The following is a 24776-nucleotide window of genomic DNA, read 5'->3' as shown; positions in this document are numbered from 1 at the left end:
TTGGCACAGCTCTCCAGGGTAGTCACAAACTTGTCAGCATCAACCTGGGAGATGGTGACATTGTTGAGATGACACATCTTCCCTGACAGGTTGAAGGAGCGGCAGTTGGGATCCTTGTAGCAGGCCATGCAGCATTGTATCGGGTGCTTGATCTGGGTGACCGTGTAGGCGTGGCCCAACAGGCAGTAGGGTGTGGTCATCAGGTCAGCATCTTGCTTGCTCACACCTTGGCAGCGAACTGAACCGCTCTTTTCCTCTTGTTTCTCACATACAAACCGTTTGTCCTTGATACAATCAATTTCTTTAGATTTTGAAGTGAAGGGCATCAGCACTGTGCATGTCTGTACATTGTTGAGCATTGTAAGCTGCTGTTGGTTATCATCAGAGCACACCCGCCTCCCATCTATCTCCTTACAGCCAAGCCAAAGCCGTTTGGGAGTTGACTCCTCACCAGGAAATGCTTGCTGCATTATTTCTCTTATAAAGTCTGTCTCTTCCTTGGAGTTGAGAACCAGCAGCTGAGCATTCAGACTTTCACACCTCTTGTAAGCCTGAATCCAAGGGACTTTGTCGTTAATAAACTTGATATAGCATGAATGATTGTAGTATGTCCATCCTTGTGGGCAACTCATACAGGTAGCATCAGCATTGAAAACACCGACCATCACAGCAAGCCATCCTCCCAACAGAATGTGTTGCACCTCCAGATACATAGTTGGTTATTCGTAAATTATATCAAGTTGGATAAATTGATTGAGTAATGGAAACTAAAACAAATTACTATCAGTTGTAGAAGATATAGTATCTCCAAATCCATTTTACACAAATCCAACTCGATATTTGTCTCTCCAAAGACAATTTCCTTCATCAAAGTGTAGAGAATATGCTCTTATGTCTCATACCTGTGCGGAGCCCAGATTGACTGCCACGTCAACACAATTTTTCTCTTCAGCAAAAGATGCTTTGCATCTGTTTAGGTAAAGTTGGCATGGAAACAGGTCTGTTAATTATATTTTGTATACATGTAGCTTTATAATATTGAAGATGATAATCCAAACAGCAGGAACCAGAGACTGGAGATTCCTGTAAAGAGTTGCAGAATTTAATAAAAAGTCAATTAGTTACGCTTCAAAAAAAGTGGCGCTCCCTTTGTCTAGTCAAGGTCTTGCAACTGTGCGAAATTCTGAATTTGGTTGATTTTTGTTCTCTTGAGTGGGGCTACGTATTCCCTAAAACTACCACAAAGAATTAATATAGAAGAACTTTCCATGAGTGAAAGTCACATTGTGAACAGCCAAAAAACCCACCATCTTACTAAATAGATGCAGAGTTATATTTTAAGTATACAGAAAACTCTCTGTTTAAGAATAATTAATTTCTCGTCTAAAACTCAAGCTGACTTGATATTTACAAGACACCAAATGCAATAATGTATTTCACATGGATATTGTTTAAAATGTGCAGACAATTTTCAAAAATTCGAATTCAATTTTTTTTAAAGAAAAGTTAGCATTATTGCTGAATGTTGCATACCCCATGCTCTTCAAGAGAATTCCATTTTTTATTTCTTCAAGCAAATGTTCTAATTGAGTGTTATGTTTTAACAGAACATCCTATTCTCCTCCAATTTTGGACGTGTGCAACTCTCAGAAAAAAAGGCTTGCATTTTACGCACGATTCAACCTGCCCTGCAAGAGTGGAAAGATCGTCAGGACGCAAATAATTTGAATTTTGTAAAGAAATAACTGAGTAACCAAACATCCAGGGATTGTTTTTGTTCAATGTCTCATAAAAATAATTTTTGGGGTGAAACTTAAAATAGCACAGGGAATGCAACTTTAAACTTCAAAGACACTTTACTTTTTTTCACAATTACAACATAAGTGCAGAATATGTTATATAAGTTTAAAATATTTATCATATATTTTTTACTCAAATACCAATTCATACTTCTATACCAACATATATATATATTATACTGTGTGCACTAATATAGTGCAAGATCACTTTTCAAAATGTACATAACCTTTTTTAGGCATTCAAAAAAACAACATTGTGTTATTTTCTAAAAATTAATTACTAAGGCACTGTACTTTGTCACAATTACAATATGCGATCAGATGTCCTCCCTTTATTTTAGTAACATCAATACACAGGAATTTTATGGTGAATGCTTCAATATTGGTAATTTCTGGAGCCTTTCTGAATACTAAAATCGTGAATGTAAAGTTAATCCCATTTCTGTCATCAACAAGAAAAAAAATCAATTTTAAACTGGTAAGTGGACAATCAGTGAGTGAAAAGTAACTAAACGAGTGGCAAAGACATCGTTACATTTCAAGTTTGTTTCAGTAAGTTCATGTCATTGAAAATTACTTGTGTGTAATTTGGCCAATGTAGAAAATGTCATCTTCAGTTAAATCATGTAGATCACGTGTTGACAGTTTCAGATTCACGTATCTGTCAAAAGATGGTCCTGTTTGATGAAATGATGTTGCGTAGAAGCAGACTGTTGAGATAATTTACCTTCAATCAGAATCAGTCAAGTCTGTAGTTGGCACAGCTCTCCCTGGTAGTCACAAACTTGTCAGCATCAACCTGGGAGATGGTGACATTGTTGAGATGGCACATCTTCCCTGACAGGTTGAAGGAGCGGCAGTTGGGATCCTTGTAGCAGGCCATGCAGCATTGTATCGGGTGCTTGATCTGGGTGACCATGTAGGCGTGGCCCAGCAGGCAGTAGGGTGTGGTCATCTGGCCAGCATCTTGCTTGCTCACAGCTTGGCAGCGAACTGAACCGCTCACTTTTTCTTGTTTCTCACATACAAATCGCCTTCCCCTGGAATGGGAACATGAAAGTGTTTCATATTCTGATTGGAAGGGTTTCAGCACTGAGCATTTCCATTCATTGTTGAGCATTGCAAGCTGATGTTGGTTATCATCAGAGCACACCCGCCTCCCATCTATCTCCTTACAGCCAAGCCAGAGCCGTTTGCCTTTTGAATTGCCAGGAAATGCTTGCTGCATTATTTCCCTTATAAAGTCTGTCTCTTCCTTGGAGTTGAGAACCAGCAGCTGAGCATTGAGACTTACACATCTCTTGTATGCCTCAATCCATGGGACATGGTCTGTAATATACTTGATGTAGCAAGTGTGATTGTAGTATGTCCATCCTTGTGGGCAGCTTGTACAGGTAGCATCGGTGTCAAGTACAGCAATCATCAGAGCAAGCCATCCTCCCAACAGAATGCTTTGCATCTCCAGATACATTCTGAGAAAATCCTTGCAGGCAGTTTGCAATGGTCACTCAATCTGAGCTCTCACTGCTGTATCTGATAGCGGGATTGAGCTGTGTTCCCATCGGCATCCAATCCTTAAATGATACGAAGCCTTTCCTTAGTGAGCCAGTAACTGTCCATAATTTCCAGATGGATGACTCTAATTGACACTGAGAGTGACATTTGATTGTTATTGTTGTCTTACTATCCATATGCCAGTCATGTTGAGGTTGGGTATTTGTTTTGATAAGCCACAACCTGACAGCCATATTAAAATACTGAGGTTTAGAATTTCAATTTTGGTCGCTGTACATTAAAATCTAATTACAACCTGTTGTTGCTTCTGTCGTCCAGTCAATCATCCTGTCAATATGCAGGAAATATTGAAAATGGATTTTTGTTTCCACTGCCCACAGCAGCCACAATAAACCATTGAAGTTTGGATCTTCACTGTCTGTCAAAACATTTGTTAAAGTCTTTGCTCTTCAGTGATTGTCAATCTTTTGAGAAGAAGATGTTTAAAAAGCTATCAATAGGAGTTATTCTAAAGTTGACTAAATGTACACAATTCAGAATTGCATTAGTTTCCATGTTGTTGACATCACTCTGAGGTACTGTACAGTTTAAGAGATACAGGTACTGGCGATTTTGTTGAGGAAAAGCTTGTAAAGAGTTCCAAGTTTTTGTTGTGTTGAGCTCAAACGTATTGCATATATCAGAGAACAGTGCACGTGATTTATTCTTCTATACTTCCTGCTGATTACAAATCAATTTGGTAGTTGGCACAGCTCTCCAGGGTAGTCACAAACTTGTCAGCATCAACCTGGGAGATGGTGACATTGTTGAGATGGCACATATTCCCTGACAGGTTGAAGGAGCGGCAGTTGGGATCCTTGTAGCAGGCCATGCAGCATTGTATCGGGTGCTTGATCTGGGTGACCATGTAGGCGTGGCCCAGCAGGCAGTAGGGTGTGGTCATCAGGTCAGCATCTTGCTTGCTCACAGCTTTGTAGTGAACTGAACCGCTCTTTTCCTCTTGTTTCTCACATACAAACCGTTTGTCCTTGATACAATCAATTTCTTTAGATTTTGAAGTGAAGGGCTGCAGCACTGTGCATGTCTGTTCATTGTTGAGCATTGCAAGCTGCTGTTGGTTATCATCAGAGCACACCCGCCTCCCATCTATCTCCTTACAGCCAAGCCAAAGCCGTTTGGGAGTTGACTCCTCACCAGGAAATGCTTGCTGCATTATTTCTCTTATAAAATCTGTCTCTTCCTTGGAGTTGAGAACCAGCAGCTGAGCATTCAGACTTTCACACCTCTTGTAAGCCTGAATCCAAGGGATTTTGTCGTTACATGTAATAAACTTGATATAGCATGAATGATTGTAGTATGTCCATCCTTGTGGGCAACTCATACAGGTAGCATCAGCATTGAAAACACCGACCATCACAGCAAGCCAACCTCCAAATAGAATGTGTTGCACCTGCAGATACATAGTTGGTTATTTGTAAATTATATCAAGTTGATTAAATTGATTGAGTAATGGAAACTAAATTAAATTACTATCAGATTGTAGAATGATATAACTCCAAATCTATCTTACAGCAATCCAACTCAATATCTGTCACTCCAAAGTCAATTTCCTTCATCAAAGTGTAGAGAAGATGCTTTCATGTCTCATACCTGTGCGGAGCCCAGATTGACTGCCACGTCAACACAATTTTTCTCTTCAGCAAAAGATGCTTTGCATCTGTTTGGGTAAAGTTGGCATGGAAACAGGTCTGTTGATTATATTTTGTATACATGTAGCTTTATAATATTGAAGATGATAATCAAAACAGCAGGAACTAGAGACTGGAGATTCCTGTAAAGAGTTGCAGAATTTAATAAAAAGTCAATTAGTTACGCTTCAAAAAAACTGGCGCTCCTTTTGTCTAGTCAAGGTCTTGCAACTGTGCAAAATTCTGAATTTGGTTGATTTTTGTTTTCTTGAGTGGGGCTATTCCCTAAAACTGCCACAAAGAATTAATATAGAAGAACTTTCCATGAGTGAAAGTCACATTGTGAACAGCCAAAAAACCCACCATCTTACTAAATAGATGCAGAGTTATATTTTAAGTATACAGAAAACTCTCTGTTTAAGAATAATTAATTTCTCGTCTAAAACTCAAGCTGACTTGATATTTACAAGACACCAAATGCAATAACGTATTTCACATGGATATTGTTTAAAATGTGCAGACAATTTTCAAAAATTCGAATTCAATTTTTTTTAAAGAAAAGTTAGCATTATTGCTGAATGTTGCATACCCCATGCTCTTCAAGAGAATTCCATTTTTTATTTCTTGCAACAAATGTTCTAATTGAGTGTTATGTTTTAACAGAACATCCTATTCTCCTCCAATTTTGGACGTGTGCAACTCTCAGAAAAAAAGGCTTGCATTTTACGCACGATTCAACCTGCCCTGCAAGAGTGGAAAGATCATCAGGAAACAAATAATTTGAATTTTGTAAAGAAATAACTGAGTAACCAAACATCCAGGGATTGTTTTTGTTTGATGTCTCATCAAAAAAAATATCGGGGTGAAACTTAAAATAGCACAGGGAATGCAACTTTAAACTTCAAAGACACTTTACTTTTTTTCACAATTACAACACAAGTGCAGAATATATTATATAAGTTTAAAATATTTATCAAATTTTTTACTCTAATACCAACTCATACTTCTAAACCAACTCATATATTATACTGCGTGCAATGATATATTTCAAGATCACTTTTCAAAGTGTACATAAAGTTTCCAGGCATTCAAAAACATAATTGTTTTATTTTTCAAAAGCTAATAATTAGTAAGGCACTGTACTTTGTCACAATTACAAAACGCAATCAGATATTTAATGTACTCTTTATGTTAGTAACATCAATACACAGGAATTTCCTGGTGAAGGCTTTAATATCGGCAATTTTTGGAGATTAAAGTTAATCGCAAAACTGTTATAAACCAGAAAAAAATCACTTAACTTGAATAGGACCAATCAGTGAGTAAAACATTACTAAATGATTAGCAAAGACACTGTTAAGTTTCAAGTTTGTTATCAGTAAGTTCATGTTTTCATTGACAAAGTTGAGTCGATTTCAATGAGAATTACTTGTATATTGGCCAGTGTAGTAATTGTCATATTCAGTTAAATCATGTAGATCATGTGTGGACAGTTTCAGATTCCATATCTGTCAAAACATAGTCCTGTTTGATAAAATGATGTTGCCTAGAACCAGACTGTTGAGATAATTTACCTTCAATCAGAATCAGTCAAGTCTGTAGTTGGCACAGCTCTCCCTGGTAGTCACAAACTTGTCAGCATCAACCTGGGAGATGGTGACATTTAACCTGTCAGGGAAGATGTGTCATCTCAACATTGTTGAGATGACACATCTTCCCTGACAGGTTGAAGGAGCGGCAGTTGGGATCCTTGTAGCAGGCCATGCAGCATTGTATCGGGTGCTTGATCTGGGTGACCATGTAGGCGTGGCCCAGCAGGCAGTAGGGTGTGGTCATCAGGCCAGCATCTTGCTTGCTCACGGCTTGGCAGCGAACTAAACCGAAGGGGCATACTGTTTCCGCCTTGTCCTTCCGTGGGTGGGTGTGAGCTTGTCTTACATACGCAGTGTGGACTTCCGAACAAAAGACGTCCACATAATGTAGGTAGCAGCGACGAAGTGTGGACTTGCCCACGTCCACACAGTGTTTCCCCATTTCTGGAAAACAGGTTTAGAGGCATTTTTGGGTTAGGTTTATCTGTAGCAGAATGAAGAGAAACACTAAAGGGAATCATTGAAAAAAATTGGGTTGTAAGAGTTTTCACAGTTTGAGAAAAATGAGTTTTTCCACTGGTGTTCCTTAACTACACGAAAAGAAAGGAAAGTCCACACTAGGTATGTGGAACAAGTCTGTGTGGGTGTGTGTGTGTGTCCGGACAAATCTTGTCAGCGCGATAACTTGAGAAATACTTAACATATGAACTTCAAATTTGGTTTGTGAATTGTTCTTTGTAATCCTAAGAACCCTTTTGCATTTGGGAACAAAAGGTCAAGGGTCAAGGTCACAGTGACTAAAACAAAAGAAATTTTGTCAGCGCGATAACTTGAGAAATACTTAACATATATGAACTTCAAATTTGGTTTGTGTATTGTTCTTGGTAATCCTAAGAACCCTTTTTCATTTTGGGCCGAAAGGTCAAGGGTCAAGGTCACAGTGACTAAAACAAAAGAAATTTTGTCAGTGCGATAACTTGAGAAATACTTTACATATGAACTTCAAATTTGGTTTGTGTATTGTTCTTGGTAATCCTAAAGGTCAAGGGTCAAGGTCACAGTGACTAAAACAAAAGAAATTTTGTCAGAGCGATAACTTGAGAAATACTTTACATATGAACTTCAAATTTGGTTTGTGGATTGTCCTTGGCAAACCTAAGAAGCCTATTGCATTTGGGGCCAAAAGGTCAAGGGTCAAGGTCACAGTGGCTAAAACAAAAGAATTTTTGTCAGCGCGATAACTTGAGAAATACTTTACATGTGAACTTCAAATTTGGTTTGTGGATCGTTCTTGGTAATCCAAATAGGCCTATCGCATTGGGGGTCGAAAGGTCAAGGGTCAAGGTCACAGTGGCTAAAACAATAAAAATCTTGTATTTATTCTGAGATCATAGGGATTAGGGATTAATTCATATAAAAACTACAGAAGACACTAATGCTGTCAATGAACATTCCATGTGAACAAGGTAAATGTAAGTTGATGTTAAAAGAGTGGTGTTATGTCATGGGAACAGTCACGGTTGCGGGGTATTTGTGTTTGTAAACACACCTGACTTGTTTTCATTTGAAGCTATGAAACTGCTCAAATCTGTAAGTAGGGGGCACAAAAACTAACCTGGGAAAACCTATGCACAATTTCTTGAGTCTCATAACTGGCACGTGTGTAAAATAGTGTGCCAGCAAGCACCCTTCTTAAAACCATCTTCCATGATTCTTTACTTCCGAGTCATACCATTTCAAACTGAATTATTTCACAGGGTATTTGATACCAGCCTAACTTAACTTCGAGCATGGTTTCTTCTCCGGGTAATTGTAAATATTTCTAAATGGCTTTAAGTGTGTAATTGAAAACTTCATTGGAAGCATTTGGTGGTTTTCCAAGATCATTGGTTTTCCAAGATCATTTTGATCATTGTTAAAATTGCGGAACTAGATGTGACGTTTTCTTCAAGATTTGTTGAAGTTCTTGAATGAGAATTTCACTGTTTTTCCATTCCTCACTCCACGCCTCCCTCCCCCACCGCCCCCCCCCCCCCCACCTCCCCCTCCCCCTTACTTTCCAGGGATGAAATTAAAGTTCTTTTGTGTTTCACAGAGAGGAAGGCAGACCGCAGACGCTTGTACAATTTGTGTAAAGTGAAGAAGAGCAGACGTTGGTTAAAAGTAAGTCACAGTGGATTGTTTTTGGAGGCATACTTATGCGTTATCCAAGCGCATTCCATACCTAATCTTCTGCTTATCTGCTCACTGCATTTTTCAGTGGCAATTTATTGGAGTTGCTAAGAAAATAAAAATTTGCTTAGCTTACAGAAAGTACTTAAAGGGAATTTACAACATTTGCTTTTGCTGTAATTTTCAGAAATGGATGAAATTTTTTTTGGGGGGGGTAGGTATTTTATAGCAAATATTGTTGCACTGACTTGTTTGAAGTTTTGTGTTCGTAGATGCTGGAAAAAACACTAAAAACAATCATGCTCTTGTTGTCTAGTTTCCTGATCCCACTCAAGATGAAACAGAGCAATTTAAAGACATTGGGGAATTGTAAGGTCAGGGAACCAGTCTAGCTGGCTTGCACCCGTTCACAGATGTGTAACCAATTGCAAACAAAATGTGGACTGAATACATTTGGTAAAGTGGAGGCAGTAGCTTAAAAAAGAAGTCAGGTTTTTCCGAAGCTGGTCGGCCGACCAGCGTTGGAAATTGATACAAAAGTACCTTGTTTCTTGAAAATGACAGCACACCAGGTGCCATGATTTTACAGGATGCTTTAGACTGTCATTCATGGGGGTTTAAAGTTCTGTTGCAAATCATTCATGCTATCAAATTTTGTTGGCAAAACGGATGTAATGCTTTGATGACAGCAATTTTTTTTTTTTATCAACAAGAAGCACTGCTCATTCACGGAGGCCCTCTTCATTGTACAAAGCAAATGTCCCGTGATGGACTATTTGAACAATAGCTGGCACAATGCTTTCTCCATTGGAGGGGGCCTCTATGAGTGTACAGTGAAAGCGTGCTTGGCTGGTAGGCAGAGTTGGTTTTTATGTGTACATAAGTTGTTTGAGCTTCATACAGTCTATGGAATGTATTGGTTTGACTCCTGATTACCGCCCCCAGAACGAAGATCTAAAGCGACAAAAACAAGCTTGTCTAATTTAGCTTGACCCGAAAGTTTGAAAGCATAGCACATTATTTATACTCAGTAACTCGGTCAATCGGGGAGTCAGTCAATCAGTCAGTGACTCAGTCAGTCAGAGAACATGAGGATGGCCATTCAGGCTCAGGGAAAAAAGGTCATGGTCGTGGATTGCATTGTGAATGTCTCCCCTCTGAATATTGAGGGTCGGTCTTGCATTATCTCCGATTGTCCCTGTTTAATCTTTGACCGACTGTCCTCATCTAGAACATCCTCCTGAGTGACTCGTCCGATTCCTCAGCTGCTGAAGAAGAGGAGGAGGACAAACCGTTGACAGCTGAGGAGCTGAAGGAGATGATACAGCTCCATCGCTACAAACGACAGTGCCAAAGCAAGTTCTATACCGAGGGGGAGGTGAGGACATATTCCTGGCTCTGTCCAAGTCATCCTTGATGCAAGCCAGAGTATTAGACAAGTCCATGACGAGTCAAATCACAAGTCAAATCACAAGTCAAATCATGAGTCAGATCACAAATCAGCTCACAAGTCAGATCATAAATCAAATCACAAGTCAGATCACAAGTCAAATCACAAGTCATATCACAAGTCAAATCACAAGTCAAATCACGTGTCAAATCACAAGTCAAATCACAAATCAAACCACAAGTCAAATCACAAGTCAGATCACAAGTCAGATCACAAGTCAAATCGCAAGTCAAATCGCAAGTCAAATCACAAGTCAAACCACAAGTCAAACCACAAGTCAAACCACAAGTCAAATCACAAGTCAAATCACATATTAAATCACAAGTCAAATCACATATCAAATCACAAGTCCCATCACAAGCCAAATCACCAGTCAAATCACCAGTCAAATCACCAGTCAAATCACCAGTCAAATCACTAGTCAAATCACAAGTCTATCTATTCTCATGTCGATCTGTGACAGACGCATCCTGTTGTCATTGTTATCCTCTGTTACTGGTGACCTGACTTGTGATTTGACATGTGGCCGATTTCAACAGGACTTGTTATTGACAAGTTTACGATGGGCATGTGGTGGCTTGTAAGCACAGAAACATATTTGCTGAACCTAAAAAAAGTGGTTACCAGCTAGAATATAATGCAATATGTATTATGTGTGAATGGTTCTCTGCTTATTTTTGCTTAGCACATATTTAAATTCGCTTAACAAAATATTTTGCTTACCAATTCCATGAAATTTGGTCCAGCTCTTAGGATGTGATTGCATTAAAACCCTAACCCTCAATCCTCCAAATTCAAACAGGTGGTTTTGGAGGACTGAGGCTGAATGGCCAAAAGGTGATTTCGGAGGATGCATTGTATCAAGGTCATAGGTTGTACCCTGCATTGTTTATGTTCAAGCCATGAATAATTAAGGCCTACATTTATACTTGATATCATCCGCACTGCTCCTGGATATCATTGGCACTGCTTCAACATATGTGATGCGATCAAGCTAAATGAGTCGTTTGTCGACCCCGGTCAAAATTTGGTTTATTACAGATTTGAAAAGAGCACAATCTCAGCATTACTGCTGTGAAAACCGCATCCTGATACCATCTTTAGTTCAAAAATTATGGAAGTCGGAACACCAAGAAATGTGATGAAGTGATGTGATGAAGTGGCCCTATTTTGGCCTGTATCTCCAAATGAAAATTCCTGACAAACGACTCATGTAGCTTGATCGCATCACATATTAAACAGTGATTATTGGATGATTTTGAAGGATTGAGACAGTGGTCACCCCTCCACTGAATAAATTCAAGAAATAACAGACGATTTTGGAGGATTGAGGCTGTATCCAATTGTTACATGGTGGCAATTGGAGGATTTTGAAGGATTGAGGATGGTTCCTAGCCAAAAGGGCCTAGGTGGATAGGGTTTTAATTTACTTCTTTCTGATCCTACCACCACCAGCTGCAGCAGTATCAGTACTACAGCACCGGGCTCTTGTCCAGCTACGACAACTTCCTGGACCATAAGAAGCTGGTCTTGGGTCCCAAGGAGAAGCAACTCAAGAAAGAGAAAGGTGAGAGGCTGCCAGAGATGACAGGGGCCGACTTCATGGAAGCTGCTTAGCGTATTACACAAATGTTTACCAGTCAAAATGTCATGCGATGCATAATGCTTGTGGCTGGCTCCCTGCAAATTTGAGCTTAGCAAGAACAATTTGATAAATATAAATTTGTAGCTTTTCATTGAAGGATAAAGAAAAATTATGTTTAAAGGGAAAATTGATAAAGTCAAATTTAGGAGTCCATGTTTCAATTGGTTAAGTGATCAGTTTTGAGTGTATTTGCGTGAATTTGACAGGGTAGGTCACTAAAAGTGGAGAAAGGTTGCTATTTAAGATTGATAATAGGTTTTACAAGTAACCTTAATTCATCAGACTCCTAATATTTTATGCATGGTTGAGGGTTGTAACAGCCTGAAATGTCGTCTCGTAAACCAAACTGCCGATCTTTTCCCATTGTCCCAGTTTCACCTTCACAAAGTGTCCCAATAATGCCAGAGGAACAGCCAGAACCAGGTATGTGTCCATTTCCCCCCTCTGGTAAAACAAGGGCCATGCTTGCACACAAGCTTCACCTGCTTGTTGCATAACGCTGATGCTGTCATGAAACCAGACTGTACCAGGAATGAAATTGTGCTGATTTATTATTTTTTTTTGCAAAGAGAAACTTAAAATTACAAGTGAAAGATACTAATTGGGTGTTAACTGATACATTTAAGCACTTCTTTTTTTTCATTTGGATAGGGGGCCTTAAATGCATGTTGATTTTGTTTTGCTTGATTTTAATTTGGTTGCGGATGCAGTAAGTTCTGTGTAAGTAATTGTGTTGCGATCAAGCTAAATGAGTCGTTTGTCGACCCTGGTCATTTTTTTTTTTTTACAGATTTGAAAAGAGCACAATCTCAGCATTACTGCTGTGAATACCACATACTGATACCATCTTTAGTTCAAAAATTATGGAAGTCGGAACACCAAGAGATGTGATGAAGTGATGTGATGAAGTGGTCCTATTTTGGCCTGAATCTCCAAATGAAAAATCCTGACAAACGACTCATTTAGCCTGATCGCATCACAATTGTGAATACTGTAAACTGGCATGCCATTAGCACAGTTTTGGTTATAGGTCTATTTTCTCACTGTAGACATTTTTGGTTTACATACTGAATGGGCAAGAAATGTTATGCCAGCAGAAATTAAACACCTGTACATTCAAAATGGAGGTACTATTTTGTGATCATCAGAGAAGCAACAAATTGATCTCAAAATGTCAGAAATATTCAGTCAGATTGTCTCAACCTTTCGTGAAGGAGGTGAAAGTTGGAGACGAAAAAGACTTAAATTTAAAACTCAGATTCTGTCACCAGAAGGATTGTTCATCCGACGAAGAGAAGATGCATTGATTATATAAGGAACTATTAAATAACTCCTTGAAAATACTAGGTAGTTGTTTGTAGCTTTTAATTGGCAAAGTGTTTTCGAAATGGGGCGCATGCAATTTTTCCCTAATGGAACTTTGGTTAAAAAGCATCATCAATTCGGCAGGTGCCTGGAAGAAAGTCGTTAGGACGAAAAATGGGTCAAAAGGTCATATTCATATTTTTTGGGTAATCCATAGAGCATGGAAGTATCTGTCATTTGATACACATTTTGCCTCAAGGGGCTGCGTCATTCTGACGTAATTAATGGAATGAAAAGGGCAGGAGGTTTTTCATTATCTTCCCTGATAAAAAAGACGTTATGCTTTTACATGCCGCTTAAGCGCACGTTTAAGGCAGAGGGAGTTCCCAGTAAAAGGTTGTTAGCATAAAAATGTAAATAACTTCATGTAAATAACTTCAAACTGAGTAATATTTCAAAATAAAAATGCACAATATTATTCCAATTAGTAACAAATTTCATGAGTCGAAATTTCAGCCTTGTGTGATTTTTAATTTTAGAAACGGGAGCACCAAACCTTTAACTTGATGATCTCCAAACATTTATTTTGTTTACCTGCCTGCGCTGCTAGCGCCCTTTTCCTTGGCACACAACGTTTATTGTACGTGTACAGAGTCCATGGGCTTGCCTAGTTTAGGACATTATTTTTTTCTCAGCGACTCAGTAGTCAGCGACTTAGAGGACAGTAAGCTGACCCTTTTGGGTCAAGCTAGCAAAAAGGGAACAAGTTGTGCTTTTGGTCCATCAGGTTTGAGGTCGTCTGTTCTCAGTGTTGGGAGCCGGTAGCATGGAGTGGTGGTACATTGCATGATTTCACATCTTATCACAGTCCTCACTGTGTTATCTCTCAGTTGCTGCTTTCATAGTTTTATTTTAGCTCTATTATGCCTCGTGTTTATGAGTATGATGAATTTGATCCAGAATCAACCTTTCTTGCTTTCCTCTTTGTTTTGCATTTTGGCTGTACATGTATTTTTTTTTTTTTATCACTTTCTGTTTGGGTCCTGGACAGCCATGGTTAATCATGTTGAGTCCTTGAAATTGTTTGTTTCATTGCTAGACTTGATCAGGAAGTGGTATTTCACTGTTAGCATGATTCCATTGCAGTGGCGTAACTAGTGTTAAACTTAGGGGGGGGGGGCAACTGGGGATGCATCCATTTTTCAAGGGGGCATTAAAGGCAAATGATACATATTTTTGTTCAATTCAAGATTTTGAATCTTGCCCCCCCCCCCGTGCCCACTTGTAGTTACGCCACTGTCCCAATGCCAATAAATCTATGATAATAATTGTTAATTTTTTTTTTTTCGCTGACACGGCTTCTATTTGGAAACTTGATGATGCAGCTTGTAAATCACGTACACTTGTGGAATTTGATTTTTTTATATATTTTTTTTTGCCGCAGAGAAATTGAAGAAGGTGACTCCCAAACCCAAAAAGAAAGTGGAGACCAAGGAGAAACAAGACGTCCAGGTAATAAGAGCAGAGAATGCTTACATCACTTCCATCATTTGTTTGTGTTCGCTGATAAGACCATACACTTCAAGTTTCTTGCTGATAAGATCACACAATTCAAGATTCTTGAAGTTAAGGGGCACCATTTGCAAACATTCGTAACGCTCAGTGGAATATTTGTGCTTGAACTCTCCCTCTCTCTCTATCCTAGGTGCGGGCAACACCGCCTGCCCTGGTCAGCGTGGCTACATCCGTCGCTCACTTCCAAGATGCTCTGAACCACAAGAAGCTGATGGCCATCAAGGATGTGGAGGCCAGACGACGTCGGGTCTGGCACGCAATCATCAGGAAAGATATTCCCAAGGTAGGAGGGATCCCAACATCTTTGGTCCTGAAGAACATCATTTGACACCCTCTGAAGACTGGCCTTCCAGGGACCAGCTGAAACATGTTGGATTTAGAGAGACTCAAGTCGACTCGTAGAGCTATATCAAATTACTAGAGCGCTGTCTTGATGTACAAAGTGATGCCTGCTGGGCGCATCCATGTTTGTGCACAAACCTAATGAAAACTCGAAATTTTGTACGGCTTTTGTACAGCTATTTGCATATCTGTGTTTGTATTCTATATAGTTGCGTTATCGAAGATGTTACGCTTTAAATTGAAACGTGCAATCAGTAAATGATCTTTTTTGCTCTGCGCAAACGCAAACGTGTGCGCGCGCGTATCCGCTGTGGATGATATTTGCCGTGACCTTTTAACTGTCATAACGCACTTAGGTTGTTTGCGTATGTTGTACTTGCGCATTGCATTACTTGCGCATTGCATTTAGAGTACACTTTCAAAATTCACTCCATCTAATTTCATTGTGTTTTACAAACATGCACATGAAATCAAAATTTGTGCGCGCAGGACGGCTTCAAAGTATCTCCACATGTAAGACTGAGGAGTTAGTGCTCTAGTAATTCAGTATAGCTCTATGGGTTGACCCGAGTGGAATTTAGTTTCAGACAGGCAAACTGCATGTTCTAATTTTTTAATTGAGCAGATTCTGGAGTAGTGACAATAACTGCAACAGCATAAGTGTGTTTCGACTGTAAAACTTGGTTCTAACTAAGAATAATCATATCGTTTCGGTTTGCGGTAACACCATGTGGTAATAACTACTGCTCAGTAGATATTTAGTTCTGAAAAGAACTTGTCCTGCTTATTATCAACTTTCGCTAAGTAGTTTTAGTTCTGATAAGAACAGTCCTGCTTTAAGTTCTAAAAGAACTTGTCTTTGGTCTCAACGTTTCGACTAGCTGCTCTAGTCATCATCAGGAGACTGTTCTTATCAGAACAAAAAATACTTAGCGAAAGTTGATAATAAGCAGGACAAGTTCTTTTTAGAACTAAATATCTTCTAAGCAGTAGTTATTACCACATGGTGTTACCGCAAACCGAAACGATACCGATACTCCACCATGCAAAGCCTAAAATCTTATATAAGAATAATCTTGTTCAGCATGACAGTTTGAAGTAGGTGTTTTTAGCTATATATGGGTTTTTATGTGTGTGCTGTAGGCTCTCTTGTTTCAAACAAAAACCACGACTTACAACTGGGGGAGACTTCTGAACAAAGGTGCATTTTCAAGAATTGCATTTGGCCCTTTAATATGTTAAGTACATGTCTCTCCATCTCAGGCACAGAAGCATCGGACGTCGGTCCACAACAACATCCTGACCAATGCCCGCAAGCTGGCCCAGGCCTGCCAGAAGGAGCAGCGACGCCAGGCCATCGCCTCGCAGCGAGTCTGCAAAGAAACCCCCCACCGAGCCCGCCGCATGACGCGGGAGATGACGGCCTACTGGCGCCACTATGACAAGGTGCAGAAGGAGCATCGTAAGAAGGCGGAGAAGGAGGCGCAGGAACAGCGAAGACTGGATGATGAGATGAGAGAGGTGGGTAGCAGTGGTGGTGTGACTAGGGTACAGTTTGCAGGGGGCTGTGGAGGGTGGGAGGGGCTTTTAAAGGTAATGTACAACATTTGCAAACATTAAAAAACAAAACTACCCAATTGTTATAAAATCCCTTCCTTGACTGTAAGTAAATAATAGTCTCAAGGATCCTGTGAAATCAGTCAAGAAAAGAAAGAAAAGAAGAATTTTGTATCATTTTTCAATGATGGTTTGGCCGAACCATCATTTGAAAAAATGTTGTTTTTCAAAGACTGCCCCCAATTTTAAACACACTTTAAAACAGGTCAGTCGAACAAAATCTTCGAGTCAAACATCCATTTTTTTTTGAAAATTACAAATTTTTAATTGAAAAAAACCCAAACAAACGTATATTACCTTTAATTTCTGGAGGGGACACGAAATGGGTTTGGTCATAATTTCAAACATAGGCTCAGTGTACTTCTCATGGAAATATTTTTGCTCAGCACCTCTGGGTTACGGCAGATTTTCAATCCACTTGGTTTGAGTCTTGGGTCATTTGTCTCTGAGTCACATTTCGAGCATTGAAGAGTTACTTGTATTGAATGTGTAGTGGGTATCTGAACCACCTTTCGTTTGAGCAGGGATGTAGTCCAGTCCATCACAAGTCCTCCAGTCCCAATTCAAATCTCAAGCTACTCAAATGAGCTTTGACACGGGCATTCCTTTGTTATTGTTCATCCATTGTTTCGTGTGACTGGATTCGTGAATTACTTGTGACTGGACTTGTGACTGGACGTGTGACTGGACTTGTGACTGGACTTGTGACTGGACTTGTGACTGGACTTGTGACTGGACTTGTGACTGGACTTGTGACTGGACTTGTGACTGGACTTGCGACTGGACTTGCGACTGGACTTGTGACTGGACTTGTGACTGGACTTGCGACTGGACTTGTGACTGGACTTGTGACTGGACTTGTGATGGACTCGACTACATCCCTGCCTTTGAATCATTAATACTTTGTGTGCCCGCAGACTTGTTGATGTTTCACCTGTTTTAACCTTTTGAAAAGTATACTCATGCAAGATATGATTGTGCCCAATCATTATAAGGCTCAATCATAGAGTTGTCTTGTTTGCTGTTGAGGCATTTTGTGATCACTGCCTGATCTTTTGCAAAGCCTTTCTTGTCTTTTTTATTTGGACCTGGAAATTCATTTGCTTTAAATTTTAATGACTTTTAATGATTTTAATGAATTCCACAATCACAAGTACATGTGACTGAAAAAGCTTTGTTAAACTGTTTCCGTAATCTACTTGTCTGGTTGGGGGAGTGTGGTCTAGTGGTTAGGGTTGGTGACTCATGATCAGAGGGTAAGATCAAATCCAGTTGCTGGCCATATATTGTGTCCTTGGGCAAACCACTCCACCCTGACTCACCCCTCTCCACCCAGGAGTATACATGGGTACCAGCATTAGCTGGGGAATAATCTGCGATGGACTAGCATCCCATCCAGGGGGAATAGAAATAGTTTTAGGCATTTCATGCCACTGAAACCGGACATAAATGCCGGACTGATGCGCCACATTGGCTTGTGACAGACTTTACTTTCTTTTTTTTAACTTGTCTGTTCTACAGGCAAGAAGACAACAGCGCAAACTCAACTTCTTGATCACCCAGACGGAGCTGTACGCCCACTTCATGAGCCGCAAGCTGACCGGGGAGGGGGAAGAGCAGAAGGAACAGATCCTGAGCCGCTTGGAGGACCACACCCCTAGACGTCAGCTCACCATCCAGGGAGGGGTGCTGGTGGATGTGGAAGAAGATGACTATGGTAAAAAGAGTCTCCTCAGTTTTAGTTCAGTGCAGTTCCATGAGTATGATATCAAGTGCTTTGCTATGAGTATGAGTAGAAGTCAGAATACCTTGCCAGGAATACTATGGACTCCTTGCAAAAGTAGCCACTCAATAGTTACAAAGGGAGAGTTGGGGGAAGACCACTGGGAAAGACGGTAGAATGCACTGCTGATGACGCCTGATGTTCGTGCAGAGACGCTATGAGTTTGTGAACATTAACCCTAACTCCCAAGGATGCAACCTCAACCATAGGTGATGGGATTTTGCCTTTTATGATACAAGCATGGAACTTGGCACACAGTCGAGTATGTAAATGAGAAACATATTTGGCAATCCGCTCCGTTCACAAGTACCCCCTCACCGGCAAAGAGAGTACAGTTGGGGGTGACCGACCGACGCCATCTTGCCTGACTGCAACTGCGCGGCCCCTGGTGTACGTGCGTCACACACAAGGAACGGTGTGCGTCAACCAGCGAAATGTCCCGCCCATGGGACGTCGTTGCTATGTAAAAGGGTGCCCTCTTTGGTCGGCGCACGGAGCCCATAGGGCCATCACAGATTTGTCCTTTGAAAAAATACAAGTAGAATAACAAGCAATGGCAGCCATTTTGAAATTTTTGAAAATTGCTTGTTACTCTACCTATAAATCTGCGATGGCCCTATAGCCAAATATCTTTCTTAAGGCATACTCTGACTGTGTGCCAAATGCCATGCTTGTATCATTCAAAGGCACAATTCCCCCAAATATTTCCCTATCTGCCCCACTATTGTGATTTCGTTTCACGATAAGGCCAATAGAAAATTAGAGGATGTATCCGTTCTATTTTGATCTCCGCAGATTGTGACTTTATGAAGCAGCAGGCTCTGTCCAATGTGTCGTTGGCCTACACCACCCACCAGGAGAGACAGCAAGTCTTTGATGGAGACGATCCCAAGCCAGAAACTACCCCATCTCAGCAAGCATGTAAGGGGCAAACTTGAAATTTTGGGGGGTAACAATCATTGCTTTATGCCAGGCTGTTTTGTACTCCCAAGGTGATGAAGGTGAATATACAGAACTTGAACATTGTACACCGGAATGCGTATGTGTGCGGGAAGGGAGGGGGGGGGATGTTGAACCATGTGAATGCCATGCATAGAGGGGGTTCTAAAAAGTCAGCATTTCGTGTGTACGTACTTAATGGACAGCCCCTTACCTGCTGACTGACTGGTAGTTAATATGCCTGTTGTGTGTCCAGGAGTTAGAAACTTTTGCTTCCCCGGCTAGTTGGAACTTTGACAAATATGAAGAGAATGTACAACATTTGCCAACATCAAAACAAAAACCCTTTATACTGTTAGTGAATGACAGTCTAAAGCATCCTAGTCGGCCAACCGGTGTTGGAAATAACTGTTTTTTTTTTTCAAATACTGCCCCATTTTACCATATTTGTTCACAATCGATTACACATCTATGAACGGGTACAAGCCAGCTAAACTGGTTCCCTGACCTTACAATTCCCCGACGTGGGGTCAGGGAACCAGACTACTGGTACACGATTGCTTTTCTTTTTTTTCTCAGCATCTACGAACACAAAGCTTCACGCAAGTCAGTGTAACAATATATGCTATAAAATACAAACCCCCAAAATCCATCCATTTCTGAAAAATACAGCAAAAGCAAATGTTGTATATTGCCTTTAAAGAAGTGTGTTTGGCTCTTAAATATGTATGAGGCGTAATAAAGTCCCATTCTCTCCTCTTGTTGGTCCGCAGTTGACAAAGAGTTCAGTCTGAGCAACCCGGCGATGCTGTCGGAGTCTGAGCGTCCCCAGCCGTCCATGTTCAGGGGCCAGCTGAAGAGTTATCAGCTGAGAGGGATGAACTGGCTAGCTAACCTGTACGACTGCAGCATCAATGGCATCCTGGCTGATGAGATGGGGCTTGGCAAGACGGTGCAGAGCATCGGCTTCTTGGCACATCTAGCTGAGGTAGGTTTGGGGGTTGCGACTCGAAAAAAGTAGCGCTAGCGCCAGCCCGAGCTGTAGCCCTTACCCCAGCCCAAGCCCTAAGTTTTACCCAATTCTTGGCCTTAACCCACTGATCTCTATATAAAGACTGGATAGCGGATATCCAGTCACACAGTAGACTTTGCATATTGACCAATTCGCCCCCGGTCTCACGAAGATGGCCACGTATAATACGAACATTCTGCGCGTATATCCAGCGCGCGTTGTATCAAAAGTTGACGCGCATTTTGGTCATGTACACATATTATGATGTTCTAAAAAGGACTCATTTCCGTAGTGATTATTATTTCCAAAACGCCGAAAAAGTGAACTGCGGCATTAAAAAAGTAAATCACGTCGTTAGAAAAATTGCAAACCTTGGTCAGTGGTGGTGGTCAAAATATAAGTTAAGTGAAGCGCGATGTTACAAAAGAAATCATGCTGTCTATAAAGACGGCAACTTGTCCTTTGTAGATCACCAGCCGGTCTCACCGGTCTCACCAATATGGCGTCAAATTCATTCATTGTGCGGCTCTTTATCCGCTATCCAGTCTTTATATAGAGATCAGTGCCTTAACCCAAGCCCTAGCGCTAATCCAAGCCCTAGCCCTAACTCTAACGCAAGTCTTGACCCTGACCCAATCCAAGTCCTAGCCATAACCCTAGCCTCTGATGCGGCTACCACAATTTGCCATGCCTATTTGTACTTCCTGCAATGAATAACGCCATTGAACAATGAGCCACACCCTGTCACCATCCGACTGGCTCACCAATTCACCATTGGAAATCAAGTCACACAACTGAGACAGCACAATTGCACTCTAACGACTCAAAATTTGAGGACCAACATGTGTGCATTTCATGGCAAATGAAATGGTTGTAGTTTTATAATATGGCACAATCCAGACGACAATGCTCCTTTAACCCTAACCGCCTCAGCCCTTTTGGTTAGGATCCATCCTCAAACCTTCAAAATCCCCTAATTGCCACCATGTAAAAACTGGATTCAGCCTCAATCCTCCCAAATCATCCTTGGGCCCAAAAATATATATAAATATATGATCGTACACAAACCTTTTTTCCCCCTACCTACCTACCCTATTTTCAAATGCCATGTAATCGGAAGCAGAATTTTTTGTGTGGCTTATTTCTTGCATTTGTTCATTGGAGGGGTGACCACTGTCTCAATCCTCCAACAATCATTGTAATACAATGAGGAATTGCAAATGATATCCAGAAGCAGTGTGGGTGACTATAACGAACACGATGGGGTCCACAAAAAACTGTTCGATCGTTATAGTGATTGTGCATAATTATAATAGAATTTACAATTTCGGGAGCCAAAGAGAATGTTCGTTATCGCCAAATGTTCGTTGTACGTTACAGCGGCGTTTCACTGTATATTTAGTCACAGTTTATGCATGGCTGAGCATAAACAACAAAAAGATACAACTGAAAACCTTGACACAATGCATCCTCCAAAGTCAACTGGCATAAAAATGGCATACAGCCTCAATCCTCCAAAATCCTCCAAAACCGCCTGGTTGATTTTGGATGATACGAGGGGCCTGGAGGACCAATTAGGTTTGGAGTGTAGCCCTAACTCCCTAGGGGGTGTGCAAAATCATATTAAAATTGGAGGATTCAGGTCTGTTAGGGGTAGAGTTTGAAATTGTTTGGAAGCCATTGTACACTTTTCTTTGTGACAGAGCCAAGGAATTTGGGGTCCCTTTCTGATTGTTGCCCCGGCCTCAACGCTTCACAACTGGCAGCAGGAGTGCGCTCGCTTTGTTCCAAACTTCAAGGTAAGTGGACATCCTATATTAAAAGATCCTACGGTGTCTGTCTGTCTGTCTGATGTCTGTCAGTCTGTCACTCCTTTTCCGCTTTCTCTGGAAAACGTCGGCCAGTTGTTCATTAGAGGCAACACAGGTGATGTCGCACAGAAAAAGATATGTAAGAATAATTCAAATTTTTAATAGAATGGCATATTTAAAATGATTAATCGTGCATAAAAATCAACTGCCCATAAATATTAGTAAGGGAATAAATGTGTGCTCCGGAGGTTTTTATCACTCTGTTTAATACCACTTAGAGTCTGGGTGCTGATAATTACCCGAGCCGGAGGCGAGGGTAATTATCAGCACCCAGACTCTAAGTGGTATTAAACAGAGTGATAAATACCGACGGAGTACATATTTATTCCCATTCATAAATACCTTTTCGGTAAAAAAAAAATCATATAATTCGTTCAAAACATCCCGATTTTGTTCAACAAATTCACTTTATGCTTTTTGAAACATCCCTCCTGCAAAATAATGGAGTGTTCAGCTGGCGAGTAAGATGAAAACAACCCTTTTATGGAGATTGACGCGCGCGTATCATGTTCTACGCGATGTCGCGCAGAACGCACCTGGCGCGTTGCGTTTTGAATTTAGAACTATAAAATTCTAACTCCCTGGTAGTGTTGCGCATGCCTACGTGAGGATTGTGGACGTTCAACCAATGAAACGATAAGAGGCACTGGATTTTTAGGAGTCCATATTTTATTGTGACACTGGAAAAGTGTTTAAGACCAGCTAGCCATGTCTTTATCATCCGTTTAATACCGGCCACGTGACGGGCTCTCGACCAATAGGAATGGCTAAACTGTCTGAGGTATTTATGAATACAAAGTAATTGCTCCGGACCTCTGTCTCCAGCTGATAGCATCAGCTTTTAAATAATTAAAATTCTACACTTTTCTCCAGGCAAATGCAAAAAAATGTCATTGCCATTTGTTCCTTTAATATAACTGTTTTCTTGAAAAGTGGGCACTACGTTTTCATTTTGTACGTGATGGCCAGTCAGTGAGTAAATTTTATGTACTCACTATCTCGGTGACATTATTGTATTTATATAAACTTTATTTATTGGTTTTACTCGACTAAGGCCAAAAAAAATATAGTCGGTCTCCGGTCAGCGGGCTCGTCGATTTTGATCATGCTCGTCAATTTTTTTTCAAATTTGCCGTGCTCGTTACAACAGCGCGCGCCCTCTATTGCCGCACCGTCTCAGATTTTCTTGGGCAGCTTGAAATGATGGAGTGCACCAAGGTATATGATGACACAAAAAAAGCAAAACAGTACTCACCTTGTCTGTACAATGCAAGCTTGAAAAAAAAAGCCCCCCCCCAAAAAAATCCTGCATCGCCGCATCGATTCCGGAACTTTGGTCTGACCAGAGACTGACTATTTTTTGTTATGACACATTTTATAGAAGCAACACTATGCATGTCTATGACTTATGTTCAAGTCCAGTACCCTAAACACCTTCCAGAACCAAGCATAGGCTCGCTGTCGTGTAGAAGCACCAGTCCATCCTGCACCAAATTATAATATCAACGGTTTTTGACTATGCAAATGAACCTAATGCAAATATGCAAATAACAGGCCTCACAGAAAAACCTTTCAAACCTATCAAACCTACATATCGGTACAAACCTATATTTCAAATTGGGAGCCTTACATGTATTTTATTTTTAAATTGTTAGATATAACCTATAAGAACCTATATTTTTATTCTGGCATTCAATCAATAATTTTGTAAAGAAAATTTTAAGAATCAACCTTTAAAGCTATAGTCCATCATTTGCAGCCATCCGAAAAAGTAACTGGCGTATTATTGTTGAAAAACATACTTGGTTGAAAGATAGTAAGTGGACTAAACTCCCTGTGAAATTAATCTTTCTGGCAAGCTATCATTTTGAAGTAATCAACGAAAGAAGGTCTTTCCAATGGTGCGTCTTAAGACGCACCGTATGAAAATTTTAAATTAGTAGTTCGTTTTGTTATTCGGCGCAGTGCGCGCAAGCATTGGCACTACGCACAGGCGCGCGCGGTTGCTATAATTCGTCGGATCAGTGCGCGACATCGCGTATAGCTACAATTCAAAACAATTCAAAACATGATTCAGCAACTTTTGATTTGAAATTGAGATCCTAGAATGCTGTTTTTCTCGGAATATACAGCTGAAGCTGAGCAGAAACTTCATCATGTTAGTTGTTCAGTATCCTTCATTAGATTTTGAACACTTTTGTTGCTTCAAACGAACAAAATGCACAAATTACAAATGATAGACTACATCTTTAAGCAGTGGTTGCCCTCGTGTAAAATGATACACCATGCTTTGTTGTATTGGTTACCAAAACAAATATACAATGTAATGAGGTTAGAAATTTACATGGGTCAGAAAGTTACATGGACAAGTAAAACATATGTAATGGCTATTTACTACATACATTGTATTGGCATTGAATGCATTGTTCACACTTTTTACTTATGGTATACACACTTTATAAGTTTTTTTT

At 40.4% G+C, this 24776-nt stretch overlaps 1 protein-coding gene across 1 annotated transcript in view; it reads left to right on the top strand.

The window, feature by feature from the left end:
* Window positions 1-24776, top strand: part of LOC119745163 (chromatin-remodeling ATPase INO80-like) — an 81492-nt gene that overhangs the window by 10461 nt on the left and 46255 nt on the right. The window contains exons 4-14 of the mRNA XM_038221387.1: window positions 8690-8757; window positions 9998-10144; window positions 11672-11783; window positions 12234-12284; window positions 14611-14678; window positions 14872-15024; window positions 16347-16604; window positions 18222-18417; window positions 19279-19404; window positions 20196-20410; window positions 22138-22233. Of these exons, the coding sequence (XP_038077315.1) occupies window positions 8690-8757; window positions 9998-10144; window positions 11672-11783; window positions 12234-12284; window positions 14611-14678; window positions 14872-15024; window positions 16347-16604; window positions 18222-18417; window positions 19279-19404; window positions 20196-20410; window positions 22138-22233 (1490 nt within the window). The remainder of the gene's footprint in view (window positions 1-8689; window positions 8758-9997; window positions 10145-11671; window positions 11784-12233; window positions 12285-14610; window positions 14679-14871; window positions 15025-16346; window positions 16605-18221; window positions 18418-19278; window positions 19405-20195; window positions 20411-22137; window positions 22234-24776) is intronic.

The sequence above is a fragment of the Patiria miniata genome, unplaced genomic scaffold (assembly GCF_015706575.1).
Source record: "Patiria miniata isolate m_02_andy unplaced genomic scaffold, ASM1570657v1 HiC_scaffold_7, whole genome shotgun sequence".
NCBI classification, from domain to species: domain Eukaryota; kingdom Metazoa; phylum Echinodermata; class Asteroidea; order Valvatida; family Asterinidae; genus Patiria; species Patiria miniata.
Note: the sequence above shows the minus strand (reverse complement) of the source record. Positions and strands in the feature narration are given on the sequence as shown.